The sequence below is a fragment of the Anser brachyrhynchus genome (genome assembly GCF_964034855.1).
Source record: "Anser brachyrhynchus genome assembly, chromosome: 1".
Lineage (NCBI taxonomy): Eukaryota > Metazoa > Chordata > Aves > Anseriformes > Anatidae > Anser > Anser brachyrhynchus.
In genome coordinates this window covers 77,388,467-77,409,309 of record NC_137694.1, presented here as the reverse complement: position 1 = coordinate 77,409,309, position 20,843 = coordinate 77,388,467, and the positions used below count along the sequence as shown (strand labels likewise).

The 20,843-nt window shown below is 35.2% G+C and overlaps 1 protein-coding gene across 22 annotated transcripts in view; it reads left to right on the top strand.

Moving 5' to 3' along the window:
- Window positions 1-20,843, top strand: part of C2CD5 (C2 calcium dependent domain containing 5) — a 67,840-nt gene that overhangs the window by 31,046 nt on the left and 15,951 nt on the right. For 11 of the 22 annotated variants that reach the window (XM_080596951.1, XM_080596938.1, XM_080596948.1 and 8 more), the window contains 7 exons: window positions 7,587-7,701; window positions 10,217-10,405; window positions 12,057-12,248; window positions 14,658-14,844; window positions 15,940-16,104; window positions 16,422-16,562; window positions 18,612-18,675. In XM_080596951.1, the coding sequence (XP_080453077.1) occupies window positions 7,587-7,701; window positions 10,217-10,405; window positions 12,057-12,248; window positions 14,658-14,844; window positions 15,940-16,104; window positions 16,422-16,562; window positions 18,612-18,675 (1,053 nt within the window). The remainder of the gene's footprint in view (window positions 1-7,586; window positions 7,702-10,216; window positions 10,406-12,056; window positions 12,249-14,657; window positions 14,845-15,939; window positions 16,105-16,421; window positions 16,563-18,611; window positions 18,676-20,843) is intronic. The other 11 variants (XM_080596942.1, XM_080596941.1, XM_080596954.1 and 8 more) reach the window with 2 other exon arrangements.

The following is a 20,843-nucleotide window of genomic DNA, read 5'->3' as shown; positions in this document are numbered from 1 at the left end:
TTTTTCTTTCAATGACTGTTAGATACAATAATATTCTTGCTTTTTTTAAGGTTCCAAATAGTTAGGCTTGTTTAAAACTTTAGAACATACCTGTAGGTCAGTTAGCGATACTAGTTATAAAATACACACCCTTGTTTTAAAAAACCTTGACTTGTTACAGCTGAGTAATGAGCTCAGGTAATCTCCAGCTTTGGGTAGTAGTCTCTTCACTGCTATCATTTGAAAATGTCCTCTGTATTTATTGTGCCTAAATGACAGAGCAGCAGATAAGAGATGAAATAAGTAGTTTCTTTATTACCTATCAGCTTGTCAAAATGGCAGACTTTTGCAATTGTTACTATAATAGGAACAATTAAAACACTCCTATATCATACTGAATATCCCATTCATTTTGTTATCAGAAGAACCTTATGCACAGTTATAAGGACTTCACCATTATAGGAAAAATGACTGATTGAGATAATAACTAAAAACTAGAGTGACAGACGTAGGCCTGGCACACTAATTTTCAAGAGACAAAATAATTCTGGTATTTAACATTTCATTATGTCTGGGCAACTAAGGAAGTATACAATAGTGCTAAGGAAATACGGTGAAGATGAATCTTTTTTTTTGTTGTCTTAATAATAGTTTAATTTTAGGTTTAATTTTTAATATGTATATATAACAACATTTTTTAAATCTTCAAATGCAGCATGTTTTGTAAGTTCATTTTAGTTGTCACATGATGATTTTCTTTCACTGTAAACCAAATTATTACTGCCATGTTGGTGGTATTACAGATTTTTTTTTTAAATGGTGCTATTTTGTAGCTTGTGTTACTGCTATCAAACCTCCACATACAATTTAAAGGAGGAGTTAAAAGGTTGTGTTACCATCATGGATGTGTAGTTAATGCTGGCAGTATTTTTCAGCAGATTTGGTTGAACCAGGTTATGGAAAACTGTTTCCTCAAAGACTATGTGCAATGTCTAGGAAAGTTTAAATTATGCTGTGGTCTGTCCAAGTGGTTCTTGCTTGCTTATTTCTGATACCAATCATAGATAATTTGCAGTGCGTGACTGATAGACAGTGTAGAACAGTGGGGGCTTGGCTTTTTTCACTGTGAAAATCCAAGTAGTTACTCTTTTCTCATGTGGGATGTTGTTTAGATTTACAAGGTTGAATTAGCATAGGTTACGCACTGGTTTATATAAAATATTTGTATTTTGTGATGTCATTCGTGAGACTAGAAGATGCTAATCTTCAGGTATCTGAGTGTTTAACCCATTCCAAGGATTATTTGTTTGAGATTAGGAACGTGTTAGGAATGTCTCAAGGCTTGGTGTTGGGGATGTCAGGAATGTGAGGTTGCTTATGATCATAAGGCTGAGAGAGTTAGCTCTTTTGAGGTTAAGGCAGGATTCTAAGTGCCAAACTTCTGAAGTATGATTTGTATCATTGCTTTTTAGGGGTATGACAATTAAAACATCTTGATCCATTTAGAATTCCTGGATGGAAGCATAATGCTATACATTCCTTTCTAAATTACAAATACATTCACCCATATCAGAGAAACAGGAATTACAGAGATGCTTAATTCTGTTTTCTAGTTAAAGCAACTTCTCTTTTTTTTCTTACAAAAGAAAGAAAAGAAAAGTGTTCTCGAGTGTTCTAGCAAGGATGTAGGGGGATTTCATGGAATTTGGAGTATAAGAAAATTTAGGAGTTGTGGGAATGTAAGTAAGTGAAACACTGTTTTTTCCTCATCTAGAGGTGTATCTTGGTATTAAACACTCCAACAGTGAGTTGTCACTAAAAGCAGTGATCCTACTTTTCTGCACAATTTCTGCCATGTGGTCCTGCAGTCTTCTGGTGATCATGTGCTTGCAGAGTGAGTCACTTGGCCTGACTAACCTGATAGAAGACTAGCCATGCAAATGAATGGTTGTGTTCAATCAGCCAGCTGAAATACTAGCTGTAAATGCATCCTGTAAATGCATGAAGGGTGGATGCGGTTCTAATCCTTGATGCTGCATCTTCAATAATTGAAGAACTTCCTCAACATCAACGTTTATACCTGCTTTTCTTCTCGTTCAGCAGGTTGGGCTTGAGAAATGAGATAGGTGCTTTCTGACCTCATTTCATAGGTTGGCAGGAAAGCACTCACAGTGCTATTCTCTAGCCTGAATGTTTTGTCTGTAGGAGTAAGTGTACCATTTCTCTTTGGCATTTATGCACTGATTTTTGCTGTTCTAGTCTATCTTAGTTTCTATTTGATAAATCACAGTAATCGATTTCCTTCGGTTTCTATATCATAATAACAGTTTTTCATTTTCACATCTTTTGGTCTTAAACATGAGGAGCAATTTAAAGAGGGTGAAAAAAGTATTGTAGTGCCATTGAGAATCTTTAAGTTGTAGATTAGTCTTGGTGTGTTGTAGGATTACTTATTTGCTACCCAAGTTGTATGTTTAAAATTTACTGACAAGAGGCTTTTTGTGCACCTACCGTTAAATATTTTAAAGAGGTGATAAATACTATTATCTATGGGATAACCAGAGAGGTTCAAATTAGATTTGTAGGTCAGGGAGCTTCTACACAAAGGAGTCTCTTTAAAAAAAAAAAAAAGGGGGGGGGGGAACTCTTTCAACAACAAAACCAACCCACACTCAGAAAACAAAACAAGCAAATAAAAAACCCACTCCCTCCTGTATAAGCAGACTAATAGGTTTTAATAGAAAAGGATTTAGAATAAAGGGATAAGGAAGCTCAGTTTGCAGTATAAAAGCACAGTAACTATGCCTGTTCCTGCAACTTTGAGGTTATTAAGAATGAGGCGCTGCTCACGGACGTGTGGATTATGGCTCTGCCTACTGAAAGACTCTAAGATTAAATTTGTTGTCTCCATTGCTATTTTTTGAGGTGCCAGAACAATGACTCATTTGTAGATTGTTAAAACTTCCATAGTATGATTGTCCTCCTCATTTCAGAATGCTGCATGGTAGATTTAAATGTTGACTAGATTTCAATACTAATCATAATAATAGGTTGAAATGAACCATAACAATTCCTACTTCAGAGTGATTTTCTCAGGATGTCTAGGGATTCAGCTTTAATACAGTAACTCTTGAGTACAATCTGTGTAATTCAGAAATCATTCTTCTTAGGTTTTCTTCAAGTTTTAAAAAATCTGTAGGGACCTTGCCTAGTGCAGATTCTGGCTAAATCTTGACAGGCCTTGAAGAGAACCTCTAGGAAATAACTCTTTGGAAAGATGCAGGTGTTTTCCGATTCGCAGGAAACAAGTATGTCAGGTGAAAGATGTTGGCTGTATTGTTAACAGGACAACATCCTGTCTAATGGAAGTCCACCTTGTATTTTGATGGCAAGAAATAGGTGGCTTCTGGAACTGCCCAAATGAACACCTGGGGCACGAAATAAACGCAATGTTTGTAACTACTGGAGCTGTTTAATAAAGTAAGTTTGGAAGGTTTCAACTGAAGGAGGTTGGAGTTGGCACAATTTTTATAGAGTACTGTACTGTTCACAGCATTGTTTCTCAAGTCTTCAACTCCAGAAAGAGTAGGGTTTGCTTCCACTTTGTTATAAATATGCCAATTTTTAAACATTAATGAAAGTAGGTTTAATATTCAGTCTTTGGTTTCCAATAAAAGGGGTATATTAGCAGTGTAATTTTTGCAGACTCTTTTGCTTGGAGTTAAGATAAACCTTGCTATAAACCTCTTGATAGATTTGCTAGAAAAGCTTGTGATTGAGTGCTATGTATGCTTGCCTTTTTGCTTCCACCTAGAATCCAGGGCCATTACTTTCTGTAACCATTTCAGTGAGCTGCCATAGTTTTCAGTCTGTACTGTCACCTGATCCAAGCATGCGCCAAAATACCCACCGTTTCTGGCTACTGTCTGCGGAATCTGCTTTGCAAACCCTTAGTTCTTAAGCTTTTGCCATAGCAAAAAACAGCAACAGACACTCTTATGGAGTGTACTGGACACATGCCATCCTGCTTCCCTAATTCCTCTAATTGTTTATATAAATCCTTAGCTTTACTAAACTTGTAAATGCTACAGTGGCATCCCCATGTGAAATTGTGTGGCTCGTGTCAAAAAAAGGCTGCTTGTGAAAATATTTGTCAGAAGAATATGAATGCTACACATTGCACTGCATTCAGTGTTTTGTATCAATTTATTACTGCAATGTCATGGTGTTTGATCTTAATTGTAGACAATCATTTTGTATTTTAATATTCAAAGGTAAGTTCATGTAAACTGTGTGTGAATGTACAGTATTAATATATAAACATACTGATTCACATTTGACCTCTGGAAGTGAAAAAATAGTGACTCAGTTAAATGTCTTAAAGGAGACTGGGTTCTCTGCTTACAAGCATTTATGCATGACTATAATATAAATTTTGAACTTGCACAATTTGTTGGATTTTTATTTGAAAGATATTGGGCCTGATCTTGTGAACATTTGAAGACAATGGCTGGAAAATTATCTTTAATAAGAATGAAAATGATGGATTATATTACTGTAGTTATATAATTTTGTTAATTCTGATGTTGAACAGATTCTCAGTAAAGGGTTAAATGTTACCTGAGCAAGGCATAGTGTTGAGCAACCTCACAATAATATGTGTTTTCCATTATGATAAGTCATTCTTGTAGATAGACTAGGTGAGAAAATTGTGTTAACTCTTAGGAACTTGTTTCTAAACTTTGATTTAAATGATAAATTTGTTGTGGAGGAAAGTTTACATGTTTGCAATAGAATTTGGGACCCGTCACTTCTATCTCTGCCATTTCTGTTCCTGTTAAGCATATCTGTTGTTTCAACACTTCATTCTGTTTCAGTTCTTCCTGTCAGACCACGTTCTTTTTTGGTGTCATCTTGCTTGTAATCTCATTCTTTATTCCACAGCACTTTCCCCGTTCATCTGCAGTTGCTTCACCTGTTGCTCACTTTCAACTCCTTCGTCATAACATCATTTCCTTTGCACTTTTTGTCATAGGAAGGTCATTAGCAGTGTTTGCCAAATGGTAACTAATGGTGTGAAGAGAAAACAGATGATATAATAAAAACAGTTTTCCTTTGCTTAAGTCTCTATGTCTGGAAAAAGATTGCAAGAGTCCTGTTACATCTCCATTTTAGGTTTTTCTGTGAAGTGCAAACATTTGTGTGGCTGTTCCATCCATGATTGTAGCCACCAGCCTGTGGTCAAGTCTAACTGAGCAAGAATTGTTTTGCATAGTCAGTATACCACTTTTCCTACTACTTACACCTTTCACTTGTAGAGAGAAACACACATTAATAAGCAAACTTCTTGTCTGTGATTGGATGGGGAAGGAAGAATTTCTCCTGAGATCCATGTGTCTTCCACCATGAAGAGTTAGTGACAACGTTTACAGAATCTGCTTGTGGTCTCACATCTTCCATGCAGCTCCCTGTTTTATCGGACCTTGTAGATTTTGCCTTAAAATGGGTTTCCAAAGTTCCTCTGTTCACTAGCACTACTACCATCAGCTGGTGGCAACAAGGACAGTCTCTGTTCTGACTCAGAGATGCACGTGCAAAAGACAACATTTTTATCTCCTGCTTTCCTTTGTGTACCACAAATTGTTCACCTAGCTGAGCTTGGGAACTCCAGCGCTCTGATGTGATGGGCTACTTCTGCATGATTCTCAGCTCTTAAAAGCTGAAAAGTTTGAGACCTTGATAGCAAGTACCCCAGCCATCTGAGTCAGGATTACTGTATATATAACCTTTATATAACATTTGATTTTTCCCAGTCGGCAAAAGTCCTTTCAACAGTGGTTCGCTTTGAGGAACAGCAAAGTATAGTGCCTAGAGATTCTGCTAGGAATATATTGAAACCTGGTGAAGGTGAACTCACCTATAATGGAACATGATACAGTTCATGAAAATCCTTAGTCTGTTTTGTGTTGTGGTGTGTATGTTTCTGTCTCAGTTCTTAGGAGGGTTTTCTACAGTCATCAATGTAGTTATTTGTTCTTAAAGCTAAGTTTGGATAAACCTGATTCCGCACACCAAAGCCTGCTCTTAGTACAATGCTATGAGTACACAAGCATTAACATCTGAAGTTAGATATGGTTGAATATACAAACCTCTGTGCTTTTTTAATTATTAGAAAATGTTCATTAGTTTATTTTAGCTGAAAGCCCAGTTCCATATCAAAAGCTGAGGTAAATTCATGGATGAATACGTATTGCTGTACAACACTTCTGCTTCAGTAAATTTCAAAATATCTGTATATCTACATCTTCCATTTTTGTTTGCATGTTGTCAGAGAACTTAGTGTATGATACGTGATTATCATACACTATACTTAGAAACATTCCTAATAGTAACAAAGTGCAAAAGTGGTTCCCAATGAATCTCAGACTTTGGCATTAATATTTTAAATCATGATTTAGCAAGGAGATCTCAAGGGCTGGATGTATCCATGCAAAATTGAGTTGATTTCAGAGAAAATGTACCTGAATCCATCTGTTCAGATCCCTTTGCAGCATCTGAGTGCCTACTGTTTATTACTGTTTTTCCTCTTATTTTATGTATGAACGATTACCATAGTTTTTAACTAAGTTCATTTGTACACATAAGCCATTTTGAAAGAAGAAACACTTCACAAACTCCAGTTTTAAGCTATTGTACCTGTTGACTTATACGTAAAAAGTTCACAGGAGGAGAGCTTTAGTTCTCGGAAACTTAGTGCTGAACGACTTACTCTAGTAGCACTCTTCTTTGCGTTTTTAATACAGTTTTCAGGAAAAGCAGGTAGGATGTATTTTAAGATATACTTCAAAGACAATAAGGTAATTAGATAAAGAATCCATTTTGGAAAAAAAAAAAGTACAGTCACCAGGATACTGAAGCAAAAAATGAATAAATTGATGAACGTCAGCATACATCTTGGACTTCTTAATGTTGTTAATTTAGAAGTAGTTGCAAATAAGTATGGTTTCTGTAAGTTAGAAGTACTGAAATGAGCCACAGAACACTGTGTGTTTGACTGGTGATATAACCTTGAACAAATATTTAAAAAAAATCTGATGAACAGGACTTCTGATTGCAGTAGGAAAAACTGTTCAGGTTATTTTAAAGATGTCAGATGTACACTGATGTAAAATATTATCACTATAAATACTGTTTCATTACTGCTACTGGTAGTTTTTCCATATTACAGAAGATCTTTGATGCTTTATTGCAAATTACATTCTCCTCATATGTTGTTGGAAACTGACAGTATGATCTTAGAGTAGGTAGAGATTGGAACAACGTCTACAATATGTCGATGTCGGTTGTCATAAGGACACCAACAAGAACACAGTAACTTGTCAGAACCAGTTCCATGGATGATTTAAAAAAAATAAAAATAAAAAAAAAGAAATTAATGAAACTGTCCCGTTGGTGTTTGTTCAATACTTGAAGTGTGACAGCTAGGAAATAGAAAGTTGTCAGATAAAACACTTGAACATAAAAAATTCAAACTTACAGATTAATTGCATGAAACTTTATGTTGACAAAGTGCAGAATAGTGAACTGATTTATGCTTTGTCTTTCAGATGAACCAGAAACACGAGATGCATGGTGGGCAGAAATCAGACAAGAAATAAAATCCCATGCCAAGGCATTGGGTTGTCATGCTGTAGTGGGCTACAGTGAATCAACTAGCATTTGGTAAATCATGATGATGATTTGATTTTCAAAATGCCACAGAAAATTTATTTCTTCTACAGTGGATTACAAATGATAAACTATTTCAACATAGTTGTTTTTACTCTCTAGCATGCCTACTTTGGAGAGCTTGTGGAATTAACTTAGATATTGGTATTGTGCTTAAGAAGTTAAACAAGTTGTCAGATTTTCTTTTTGTTAACAGGTGTTTTTTTGGGTTTTTACTGGATTTTCATTTGTTCTCTAATGAGCATTTTATTGTTCTTATTTCTTTTTTTATTTTGAAACCTGCATGTTTGTTTTCGTTTTGTTTTTTGTTTTTGTAGTAACAATCTATCTATGAAATTTTCTAAACTTAATCTACCTAAATACTTAAGATTGTTCCTAAAAGTATATGTATTGCAGTTTCAGTATTGGATTAAAACTGGCAGACTGGTACTTAAATGGTAAACTTCAAACTTAAGACACAAGCTCTTTACTAAGAATTAATTAATTGTACATTAAAGGCAAATGTGCTGCCTGATAGATCAAGATAGATTGGTACTTCAGGTGTCAATGTTTGTCTTACTAGAAAATGCATGTCATTATTTTTCTCAGAATGCTACAGTACTGTTCAACATGTTAAGCTGCAGCTCTGCAGTAGTCTTTCTGAAGCACAGGGTTAGGAAACGATTAAGTTCCCCAGATCTGTATCCAACTCAAGCCAAAATTCCAGTGTCTTGCTGTATTCCCCTTGACAAAGACCATTCCAATCTTGGGTGTTTTGTGGCGTAATAATAAAATGTGAGAAGCTTGGAGATGAGGAGAAATAACTGGGGGTTTATTTAATTACTCCTCTTTCTCTCTGGCCCAAGAACATTTTTTGTCTAGTTATACCTTGGGAAAGTAATCTGTGAAGAATTCCTCCTGGGGCTGAGTGAATCTGAAAAACACTTTGGTTCACTAGTTGTTTGAGTTGCTCTAGGAATGTAACTGAAGCAGACTTGGATTACTAAATTTATTTTCTGTCTAGTTGATTATGTCTAAATACTTCAAAGAAAAAGTAATAGTAATTTGCATTTTTAAAGAGATAAGGAGGAAAAAGTTTTGTTTTATTTCGCAGCTGGTAAGTTGAAGAAAGTAAGAGTTACACAGTGCTTTCATGAGTCTATCCATAAAGCAGTAAGATAATCAGAAATGATCAGTCTGAAAGCCATGACATGGGTTGCTTCACGTGTTGCTCCTTCACATTTATTGCTTCACTGCATTAAAAAAAATGTATTTAACAAAACTTGAGGACAGTTTTTGGAAGTCAAGTACTTGTTCTCCTGTGTAACTATTCCACTAGCACTTAGTATACAGACAAGGCAGGGTTTCTTTTCCTTACGCTGTTTTATCTGGTTGTGTTTTTTTGGTGTATTAAAGACTTTATTTACCTCATATATGTAGTTTTCAAGTTTCATCCCTTGTGGATGGATTTACAGTAAAAATGGAAAAAACGTGCCTTTGGTCATCAGTCTCCCTATAAAAAAAGTATGAATATTTGGGGGATTTTTTTAACTATGGGGAAAGAGTGTACAGAGGTAACCTAATAACAGACTGCCTATTTCACGCTTTCCTTTTCTTTAGAAATTTAATGTAGTTAAAACTTAAAAATGTAGTAAGCATAAAACTTAAAATTAGAGTTTCTGTGCTTACTTGTGAATTCACTTTAATTCCATGCTTAAAGAGCAAAGGTCTTTTCTGTAAGTACTGGTCTGCTAGATAATGTATAAGAAAAAATTATTCTGAAAATAAATGACAACTAAGAAGGAAAATATATCATTTGAGAAAATGTGGGAAAGCTTTTCTCCATATTTTTCCAACATAGTATTTTATGTACTTAGTGTTATAGATTTGTTTCTTATTTAACAATTTCAAAAATACTAAAAGCTTTGTGATCATGCTTTGCACTTCTGCAGGCTTTAACTCTGCTAAATCGGGAATATGGTCGGTTACATTACATGCTACATGTACCATTATTGTAGTTTGTAGTTAAATTTTACTGTTCTGCTACTTTTTATACTCCAAGAAGCATCCTTGTCAGTGTTGTATTGTAGCTGCATTTTGAGAGTGAATGTCTGTAAGATGATGAGGCTCTCAACTTCCAGCTTAATTCTTTAAAGCCCTTTTTTTTTTTTTTTTTACTAATGTTGCTTTACTTTGGTTGACTGGATTTCTATGCTTTATTAACTGTACTATTGAAAACCATTCTTAAACCTGGTTAACCTTTGTGATACTATAGCATATTCTTTATAATCTTGTGCAAAGCTCTTTAGTCTTTCTGTTCAGTCCTTCTGCATCTTACTGATACAATGGTTTAAACAACACAAGAGGATTGTGTGTAAGGTTTAATGGATAAAATTGCACAAATGCATAAAATTAATAGCCATATTTAATTCACTGAGACTTAAGTACAAGCCTTTTAATCTAATAGTTTTATTTTAAAGTGGCACTAACTAGTAGGAATTCACTTTTTTGTAATTCTTTTCTCTTATAGTGAAGAGGTCTGTATTTTGTCCGCGTCTGGCACAGCAGCTGTACTGAACCCTAGGTTTCTTCAGGATGGCACCATGGAAGGCTGTTTGGAACAAAGGTTGTCATGGCAGCCTGGCTTCTTTTCCATAGGGTCAGAGAAGGGAGAGGTTGATTTTTTTCCTCAGAGCCAAGATAGTTCTTCTCTATTAGGGTAGGTTACAGTGTTACAGTGCAGGATGCGGGACCAACCACTTTACTGCTTTTCACTAACAACAACAACAACAGAAGTAATGGAACTCTGCAGCAAATTATATATTCTGTTTTTATTTCTAACAGTCTGAATAAGGTAACACATTTGATACTAACCACAGATAACTCAGTGTTTTTTTTGGCACTCCTCAGGTATCTTTCTCAACTTTATATCTTACTAAAAAAAAAGACAGATATATGATAAAGTACATACGCCAAATGCTGCTGTGGCTATAACATCTGTATATATGCTCTGTGTGTTATTTAAGAGCTGTATAGGAAATAAAGTAGCATAGTTGTAAAACAAAGGTGATCACAGACTTGCAAAGGATGTATGTTTTAGTTGAAGCTTGAAGAAAATCATTAAACTGAAGGAAGAACATGAAGTTTTCTGCTATATCCCTTTGTTTCTGCCTTTGCAAATAAAATGTGAAGAGTGATGATTGATAAACACTTTCAGGAAAAAAAACAATTAGATTAATGTATATTGGTAGTTTGTTTGTCAGAAAAGTCGTCATATATTTCAAGGGATTGCTGTAGTTGTAAGTAAGGCTATTTATTGTACCTGAACACTTTTTCCATATAAGCCTGCTAATGTTGTACTGTGTATTACTTTTTTACTTTGTTAGCAGGAGGCTGTTATTATGTAGATAAACTCTTGAAAACTGTAGCCAGAACAAAAATACTTCTTTCTGTATTCAGTATATCAGTGGACATTCTGTCAGGAAAGTAAGAGATGAAGAGAAAGAAATGTTATGTTTATATTGTGAAGGAAATTACATTTTTATCTCAATATATATTTCACTACTACTAAGAATCTTGGCAAGGATAACAAATGCCAAAGGAAGGTAAAAACAACCAGGTAGACAAAGCCTATGTTTGAGACAAAGTATGCTTGGCAAAGCGACACCTAGTCTCTCGGATTTGTTTTAAGCATCTCCTCAAAAATCACTGTGAAGAATTGCTCATGTGAAACAAAATAAATTTGTTGGGATGCTGTTAGCCTATGCTTTCCTGGTTTATATTTTTATAGTGGTTGTTTCTAGATATTTCCTTTTGGGGAGGGGGACTAACTGTTCTTAGTGAATAACAAGTTTTACCTTACACCTTATCTTAGGAAATAAATTTGCTGTTCTTACAATGTTAATGCATATTGTGCTGCTTCTCAGTAGGATGGTTGTTGTGTTGTTCATGTTCTGCTCATTTGGTTTGTGGATACAATCCAGGTAAAAGAGGCTTTTTGTCGTATTTGGAACAGCAAATTCTCAGCGGTTGTACCATGGACTACATTTAGAAAGTCATGGAGCCTAAAGCCAGCTCAGTAACATTTTAGATTTATATAAGTCATTTGGCCACTGTATGTATGTGATCTTTCTATAATAAGTTTGAACACAAATTTTATTACATCGTTTTATCTAGTAGTGTGCAGCCTAATTTTATCCTTTTTATTGATGAGGTGTAATACATGTCATGTTGGTATAATAGAACAAAATACAGCTGCAGTGTATGATTTAAGTAGGTATTGCTGTAGGTGTTTATACACATATGCACATGTTGATGTTTGTCAATAAGATGCGGATGTTTTAAGTATGTTCTCCATAATGTATTTTTAGGATTGAAGAAGCTTCACCACCAGGTTGTGGATTTTGCCATATTCCATATGATGAATTGAACATGCCATTCCCTGCTCATCTCACTTATTGTTACAACTGCAGGAAGCAAAAAGTTCCTGATGTCCTTTTCACCACAATTGATCTTCCTGTAGAGGCAGCAGTTATTGGGAAGGGATGTCTTATTCAAGCCAGGTATCGATCAAAATGTTCTCCTAGTAAAGTTTTAGAGATCTTTGAAAGAATTCCTGTTGCTAAAATCCAGTATGTTATCAAATCTGAAATTTTGATGCTGAATTGCTAGGCATTAATGACAGTGTACTAGGGTATGGGAGGAGAAGGAGAGCCTTCTCCCATTGTATTGTGCGTCATGTTTGCTGATGGAACCCTTGGTAACTTTTGTGTGGACACTGCGGTGTTTTGTCTGCCTGGATTAGAGTTTTCATGCTTTAATTTGCTGTTTGCCACTGCTAACGTGAACATTTAAAGCTATTCCCTTGGAAACTCAACTGTTAAAGTCAGTTATATTAATTCTGTGATTGCATCTGTAACTGAACTTCATCTCTGTAGAATTGTCAGCTATGTCCAGCTGAGAGACTCTAGTCTTTGAATTTTGAAAAGAGAATAAGGAGATTTGGGGTGAAGAAGGAAGGGTTAGCTGTGTACAGTCTGTATAGGGTGGCCAGCTACATGAGTAGGTAACTACTACCTTGGGCTGAGAGGGTTGTCATTTATGGTTCGTAACCTGTCTGGATGACTGTGACAAGTGTAATAAGGTCTGCAGTGGGACCTGTCTTGTTGAACATGTGGAGGGGGTGATGGTCTGCGCTCCCTTCATGTTGGCTGGTTATACCACACTGAGGGGGACCAGTCAGTACAATACCCTTTGTTTTTTTTTTATTCTCTGAGAGTAAGAAACACATCAGTAAACTAGAGTGAGTTCAGTGGAGGGCCAACAAAAGAGTAAGGAGCACCTGAGCTGGACTAGTCGTCTCTGGAGAGAGGAAGGATACAGGGGGATCTAACAGTATCCTGCCCACCAATGGGGAGGTAATGGAGAAGATGGAAAAAGGATTGTGCGCAGTGGAAGGACAAGAGGCATAAGCTGAAGGTAATAGAGGTTCATACTGGATATAATGAAAAGCTTCTACCCCATGAGGACAGTCAGGCAGTGGAGCAGATTGCATAGAGAGGCTGTGCACTCTCCATCCTTTGGGAGTTTTCAAGACCACGCTATATAAAGCTCAGAGCAGCATGCTATGATCTTGCAAGCTGGCCCTGCTTTGTGAAGGAGGTTGTACTTCTCACGTGAGGGTTTTTTTAATCACCCTACAGTTATCATTCTTTGAGTTGTGTTAGAGAAGAATTATTGGAGCTACTGTAGAGGTGTATTATGCAGTTCTCCTTTGGTATTTTCCATATTATTAAACTGTGTGTTCAGCACCAGTTTGGAAGTCGACTTTGTGTCACAATGTTGTTCCTGCTATGCCTCTGGAGTGCTTGCAGATGTCCCATCTTCTTTAGGATAGTTTCTCAAAACATTCCCAACCTCTGATCAACCCTCCCCCTAAAAAAAAAAAAAAAAGAGACATGGAGCTATAATGACAAAGATTTTTGAGGTGAACTTCACAACTTGATAGGATTGGGTGAATTACCACATTTTTCATGGTCATGTAGTAATGGTGGTCCTTAGAAGAAAGTGTCTGACTATATCATTAAATTAAAAGTTGTTGTTTGCTTTTTGAATGACAGTTTGCCACTGAAAGTAGGCAGTCATTACACTGGTGTGGTGTTTGAATTTCAGCTTATGGGACTATAAACTCAAAGGGTGGATGGACTATGACTATCAGTGTAGTCAGAGATGGTATTTGTAGTTGTTTTTTTTCCCATGGAAATACAAGTATTTTTAATCTTGTTAGTGCTTAAATTGTGAGAGCATTTGATTTTTCTTCTCCTTTTTTTCCTTTATTCCCAAGTGTGCCTTGAATAACTGTATTAATACGAATTTTTAAAGTTCTACCAGTAGATGTAATTTCCTGTACTTGTACGTGGCGCGCTTAAGAGATTTGCAGCAACAGAAATATGAAACAGGTGTTTGTTATTTGGTGCTGTCAGACTATTTTGAAAAACAACCTGTGTGAGGCATGTTGTTTCTATTTGATAGCAACCCTTAAGCATATTTTAAGGAAGGAAATGATGTGACTTCGTTCAATAGTCTAGAAAAAGGCAGTATTTCTAATTTTTGTATACTGCTTTGATAGAGAAGATAGAGAATATTTTTAAATATTGCTGAAGGTTACATATTGTTCTACTTTGTTTCCGTTATTGTTACATGTTTTTATTGATAATTAAAACAGCTTCCTATTAAAAATGAAGATCAAATCTTAAGTTATCGAGCCTCAGTGCATTAGTCTGCCTTGATCTTACTGACAAGGATTTACTTTAATTTTTTTACAGGATTTTAAAATATATTAAAAAAAAACTATTTTTATTAAGTTATACGTTGAGGGGGGAAGATCAAAATATACTATTATCCCTTTTGGTTTTCAACAGTCCATTGAAACTGTTTCTCTGCTGATGCCATATACCACTTCATCTTGTCAGGTTATGCCGTCTAAAGAAGAAAGCTCAAGCAGAAGCAAATGCAACATCTATCAGTAATCTCTTGCCATTTATGGAATATGAAGTGCACACTCAACTGATGAATAAACTTAAGCTGAGAGGAATGAATGCTCTGTTTGGGCTAAGAATTCAAATCACTGTGGGTGAAAATATGCTAATGGGGTTGGCAGTAAGTACAGTTTTAATCTTGGAATTCTTTTGCCTTCTTACAGTATTTTTTTGAAGACATGTAAGTGTTGTGGAATTCACGGTGACTAGAGATATTAAAATGTTATTTTAAGAAAAAATTGAAATGATGGAAAGCAGTAAGATGCCTAAATGTTGACAAATGAGGACAGGCTGTCTTTCAGTGCCAGAAAAGAAGATTGGAACATCTTGGTCCTCTGCTAGAGGAGAAGATTACTAGAAATGGGATGAGAGGAAAAGAAGCTTTAAATGGTTTAATGGCATAAATTACAGAAAAACGATTGTGTTCTTTAAAGGTCCTGTCAGAGATCCCTGTTCTTCAAGTTGCATTACAGTTCCATGACAAAGAAGGTCAATTAAGTCTCTCAAATACATCCTTTGGTTAGTTGCCAACAAGAGAAAGATCTGTTGCCTCTTCTTTAATGGCACTGAAGAAATAAATTATAGATTGAAAGCGTCCTAAAGTTAGTGAGGAAATGTTAACTCACAATATTTTCTAACCTTGTTCTGTCATGTGGGGTTAGAACAATGAATTATGCTTCTTCCTGCATCAGTGTAAGAGGATGCTTGGGTTAATATTGACTGGTTTGCATTTTCTTTTGTCTGAACTGGTGATCTGTTTCCTGTAAATACAAAATGGAACTGTCAGAACTTCAGTAATACTGTAAATGGTTTGGACAGGTTTTAAATCTTTGAAACTGGGAAACCATCACTTGCCTATGCAAGATATACTAATGCCAAGGCCTATATCAACATAATTCATTTTGAAGATATAAATTCACAACAGTTTAGAGGAACAAATAGGTTTTAATTCGTATTTTGTTTGGAACTTTTAGGTAAGTTATGAGCTCCATCATGCAAAAGATCTATGAGAAGGAAGGAGTTCATAAAATAATTGTTCTGCATAAGTAAACATGTTGTAGAAAGTGATTGTGCTGCAATGTACACATCATACTGCATTATAGCATAAGCATTATTTATTGAAAACTATTTCTATGAAAATATTAAAAGCACGTGCTTGTTTAAGAGATTTGAAGATGCTGAAGAGTATCATTTTTCTTAATGACTTTTTAAAAAGTCTGCAACAGGTGTGTATCTAGCAGCTTTGCCAACACCTGGTGGTATTCAGATTGCCGGGAAGACTCCAAATGATGGCAACTATGAGCAGCATATATCTCACATGCAAAAGAAAATAAATGATACGATAGCAAAAAACAAGGAGCTTTATGAGATTAACCCTCCAGTAAGTAGAACTTTTGTATTCTTAAAAACCAAGCCTTCTGAATCAAACACACATATGATATGTATATCCTTGAATTCTTAGTTTGTATCACGTTAAATGTAAATTGTTTTTTAATATATTATTTTCACTATTTTTTTTGTGAACCTACTGCAGTTTTCAGATCTCCTAATCTACATAATCAAATCAGTTTGATCTTGTTTAGATCTATTTCTGTTATTTTCAGAATGTTCTGATTCTTAGAACTGTAAACAAATTGCTTAGAACTGGAATTATTTTGAAGCTATGTAGAGCAACTGTTAATTTGATACCCTTTTTAGGAGCTACCTGAAGAAATCATTGGGTCTCCCATTCCAGAACCAAGACAACGTTCCAGGTTGTTAAGATCTCAGTCAGAAAGCTCTGATGAAGTTACGGAGCTAGATCTTTCACATGGGAAGAAGGATGCTTTTGTCTTGGAGGTGATGAATGTTTTCAGTACTTTAATATTTTTATTTTCCTGAAATATACGTTAAAAAAGAAAAAGGTAGAAAAAAATTCTTATTCATCCCCAAAGACAATTTTTAAATTGTATACAAATTTTTCTATTTAGTATCAGTAGAAAGAAAAATCAAATTTTTAACATTTTCTCTTCTTCCAATTCTTTAAAGCATAGTTAATGTGTGCCTCTAGGGACAATGTCTGAAAAAAGATTTTGTGAACATATCACAGGATATAGAATTAAAACTAAGCTGGCAAGAATTGTTCTTCCGTTTGTTCGACCATTTTCATTAAGCACTTTTGCAGTTATCATTCTCTTTGTGCACCAACAGGAATGGAATTGTATCCTCAAAACAAAAATGGTGAGAGGTGCTCTTTGAGGCACTGCATTGAAATAGATGAGTTAATCAGAAGATATTTGATTAAATACAAAAGGGTTGAATGCCTCTCTCAAAAACAGAGGATTATGTTAAGGCATAAAAGCCCCCAAAGACCGTTTTGCTGCAAGAGACCCTTTGGAGAAATTACAAAAAATATCTGAAAAAACATATGCCCAGCCTCCATTTTGCTTTCACATTTCTCAAATGGTAGAGGGATAGTGGTAATAAAAACTAGGTGTATTTCTGTTGGGTTACCTCATTGAGAAGGTAAATACATTACAAGCAAAGATCAGCTAGTTAAGGACTGCATTATATGGTCCAAGCAGAGTTCAGCTCAGTTTTTACTGTTTCAGGGAATTCTTCCCTTCACCTTATATATAGACCATGGTACATGTGGTTGGAAGGATAAGAGGAGTTTTCTATGTGGAAAGGAAAATCATAAGTGCATAGGAGAGTATGTTATAAACGCTGCTCAGAGTAGGGAAAAAAACTGATACTTGGAGAACGGAGCCTGAATTTAGGGACCATGTTTAGTGCCTTACATTATGTGAATGTGTTTGTCCTAGAATATGCGCCCCTATGTTTTGTTAGCACGATCTTTATTTATAGAAAAAATAAAAGACTTTTCATGTGTGCGACCACTTACTACTGTATCCTTTGTTAAGAAATGGAGTATTAGACACAGTATTCGAGGGGCTTTAATGAGGCTGCCTACTCTGACCTCAGTTAAAATCATTGGTCACTGGAAATATGTAAGAGAGTGGTTTAAAAAAAAAGTCATGTGATGAGGAAGTGCTGTGAGATGGTGGGAAGGCAATTATGAGTGCTAAGGTTGTCTGTATTTAACAACATCAAAGTATTCTTCTTTTGCTTTTTTTAAATGAGAAAGTTGTGTGTGTGTCAAAGAGAAGCAGTACACGACAGAAAACCGCTTAATACTGGAATTAAGATAAAAGCAATTTCCAAAAAACGTGGTAAGAAAATGTCAGAAGCTTAAAAGTAAACTTGGATCTCTTGCAGATCAATTAGGCAGAATGAATCTACATATAAAGAGCACAGAAATATTTACAGAATGCTGGAGTAGATGTGTTCTCAGTCTGATCTGAAATAAGAAAAGTCTTTAAAAATTGAATGTGGCAGAGTTTATTTCAACAGAAAAACTAATAACCCAAAATGTGCCTTTTCCGATTTGATTTTCCATTGCTCATACTGAACAAGGCTTTTTAAAGTCTTGGAAAGATTTTTGTCTGGCACTGGAAGAGGCAGGGAATGATCACATCAGTATAATTATAGACTTTATGAGAGCTCTCATAGTCAAGGCTCTAGTTCTAAGTTGTGTAAAACCTTTAGTATTTTAAATTGTTTTAGAAATTATCTTTTTGTTATTATTATCTAGTGCAGTTCCTGTGTGTTCTGGGTGTGTTATTTTATTTTTAATACCATTTAGTTAAGGTAACTGCTTTTCAAGTGTTAAGCACACCATAGACTGCTGGATTAGATTAAGAAGTCTGGTTGATGGAATCCTTTTTGAAAATCTCTCCTTAACTGTCAGATACAGATCTCTTGATAACATAATTTTTACATCTTTATGAGACTTAAAACTGGAAGAGCAACATGATTTTTATCTATAACTACTTTTTTTTTTTCCAGATTGATGATACAGATGCGATGGAAGATGTACATTCTTTACTGACAGATGCTCCACCACCTTCTGGTATAGTTAAAAACATATTTTTCTAATTTATGCTGTAGCCTGTATAACTTCATTTTTATGACATACTGGGCAAAATAGAACATTGTAAGTTAAAGTGAAAATTGTCTTGAAGAGTTCAGTTTGTCTGACATACCTGGGAAGAACAAGTCCCTAAGACTTCTGTGGGGATTGATCTGTACTGAAAACAGGTAAACACAGTATTTGTGTGGCATATTGTGTGTCACTGATTTGTACTGTTGTTGTAAATCTGTAGTTAATTCATATAGGCATGGAGCACGGTATGTTGTTCAAGTATTTTTAGCCGTATAATGTGACATAGTGGTTTTGTATTCCAAGAACGTTTTAATTTGAGGTGAGCAATTTGCCCTTCTGTAGCAGTCTTGTTTATCTGGTACATATGTATTTTCCTTACTTTGTGATTGTGCTATACTGTCAATTCAAATGTAAGTGATTTTCTATAGGAAGCAATAAGGTCACATAATAGAAACAACAGTAGTTTCTAACTTCAGTGTTTATAGATGTATTTCTTTTTTCTTTATTTTTCTTTATTTATTTTTCTCATTTAAGAATCCAACACGGGAAGAGGTGTACTGTATCACCTTGTGTAAGCTTGCTGACAGGGATTAGTCAAGAATGTGTGTTGTATTAAATTAAGAGCAAGTAAAATGAACAAAAAATAGTCTGCTAAGAGTTCATAGTTCAGCAGCATCCCAAGAGAAGGATATTTTATGTGTAATTCATAGCTTTTTGTCAAACTCTTCTGTGCATTTGGATGTTTGCATTTTAAATCCATGTGCTTTCAGTGTTTGTAGAATTTTGCACCAGAACATGCACCCTTATACCCATTTCCTTATGTTTGTTTTGAATCAGCCACCATCTTACTTCTTGTTTGTTTTTCTTCCTTACTGTATTGGGAAAATATGACTCATTGCTTTCTGTCAGTCTTCTTTATGCCATCTATGGCTTTATAGACATCTGTCATATGCCTCTCAGTGGAACTCTTTGATCTGGATAAGAGGCTAACATAGTTGTTGATTATACAGAAGTTGCACGGTATGTTTGGTTATACTTGTCATCCCTCTTTCTTTCTGAGTTTACCATGCATCTGAGAATATATCCGTTCCATTCCTAATAATTGCTATTAGTACATACCTTTTAAGTTCTGTTGAGTCCAGAACTATCTTTATCATAGTTCCCTATTATTAGAACCAATTTTTTTATTCCTCATAGTCTCTATTGGCTATAATCTATCATTGTATATATGATGTTAAAATTTTCTGCATGCATCAGTTGTTTTTTTATATTGATTTTCATCTATTATCAACTTATTATCTATTGTTAGGTCCCACTGCAGTTGATTTTACTACCCTAAAATAAGGCTGTCAGCAGTTGCCTCATTTTTTCCTCTTTTGTAGATAAGTTATGTTGGGAGCATACAATCCTGAGTTAAAAATGTCTCCATTGTGAAAATTGGCCATTTCTTCTGACCCTCTGTTTAGTCTTTTAATCAGTTGTATTTTCTTCATGGTATTCTATTCTGCCCTTGAGCATATTGGTTTATTGAAGAGTCCTTGGTGGAGGATCTTACAAAATGTCTTTTGATGTCCGAAGTAGGTTGTGTCAGCCTTTTATTTACATGTTTGTCGATTCCTGCAGAGAACTCTGTTGGATGTGTAAGACATCAGTTTATTTACAAAAGTAATATTGGCTTCTCTTCAGCGTTCTGTTTTTCTGTGTGCCCATGAACTTCATTTTCTAGAATGTCTTTGACAGACCAGTAATATCAATATCTGTACTAAGCAAATTAGTAGCTCCCAGTTACTTCGAGGCATCTCACTACCAGAAGATGAAAGGATCCTTTCATCTGGTAGCAAGGTAATTTTAAGTGAGAGTTTGATCAGTTAGTCAGCTATTTCATCTTTTCCCTTTCCAGTTGTTTATATGATTTCTTACTTGTTATTTTGCCCATTTGTCCAATAAATTCTTCAGAAACTTTCATTTAAGACAAGTTCTTAAATGAAAACTAAACAAGGGTTTTCTACCAGCATGGAAACCTTCACCGCCATCGTGAACATTGATGCAAAAAATGCATATTTTTCTGCTATTGTTAACTTCTCTGAATATTCTTTCTGTCTTAACTTGATTCTTCAACAAGATTTCTGCTTTTG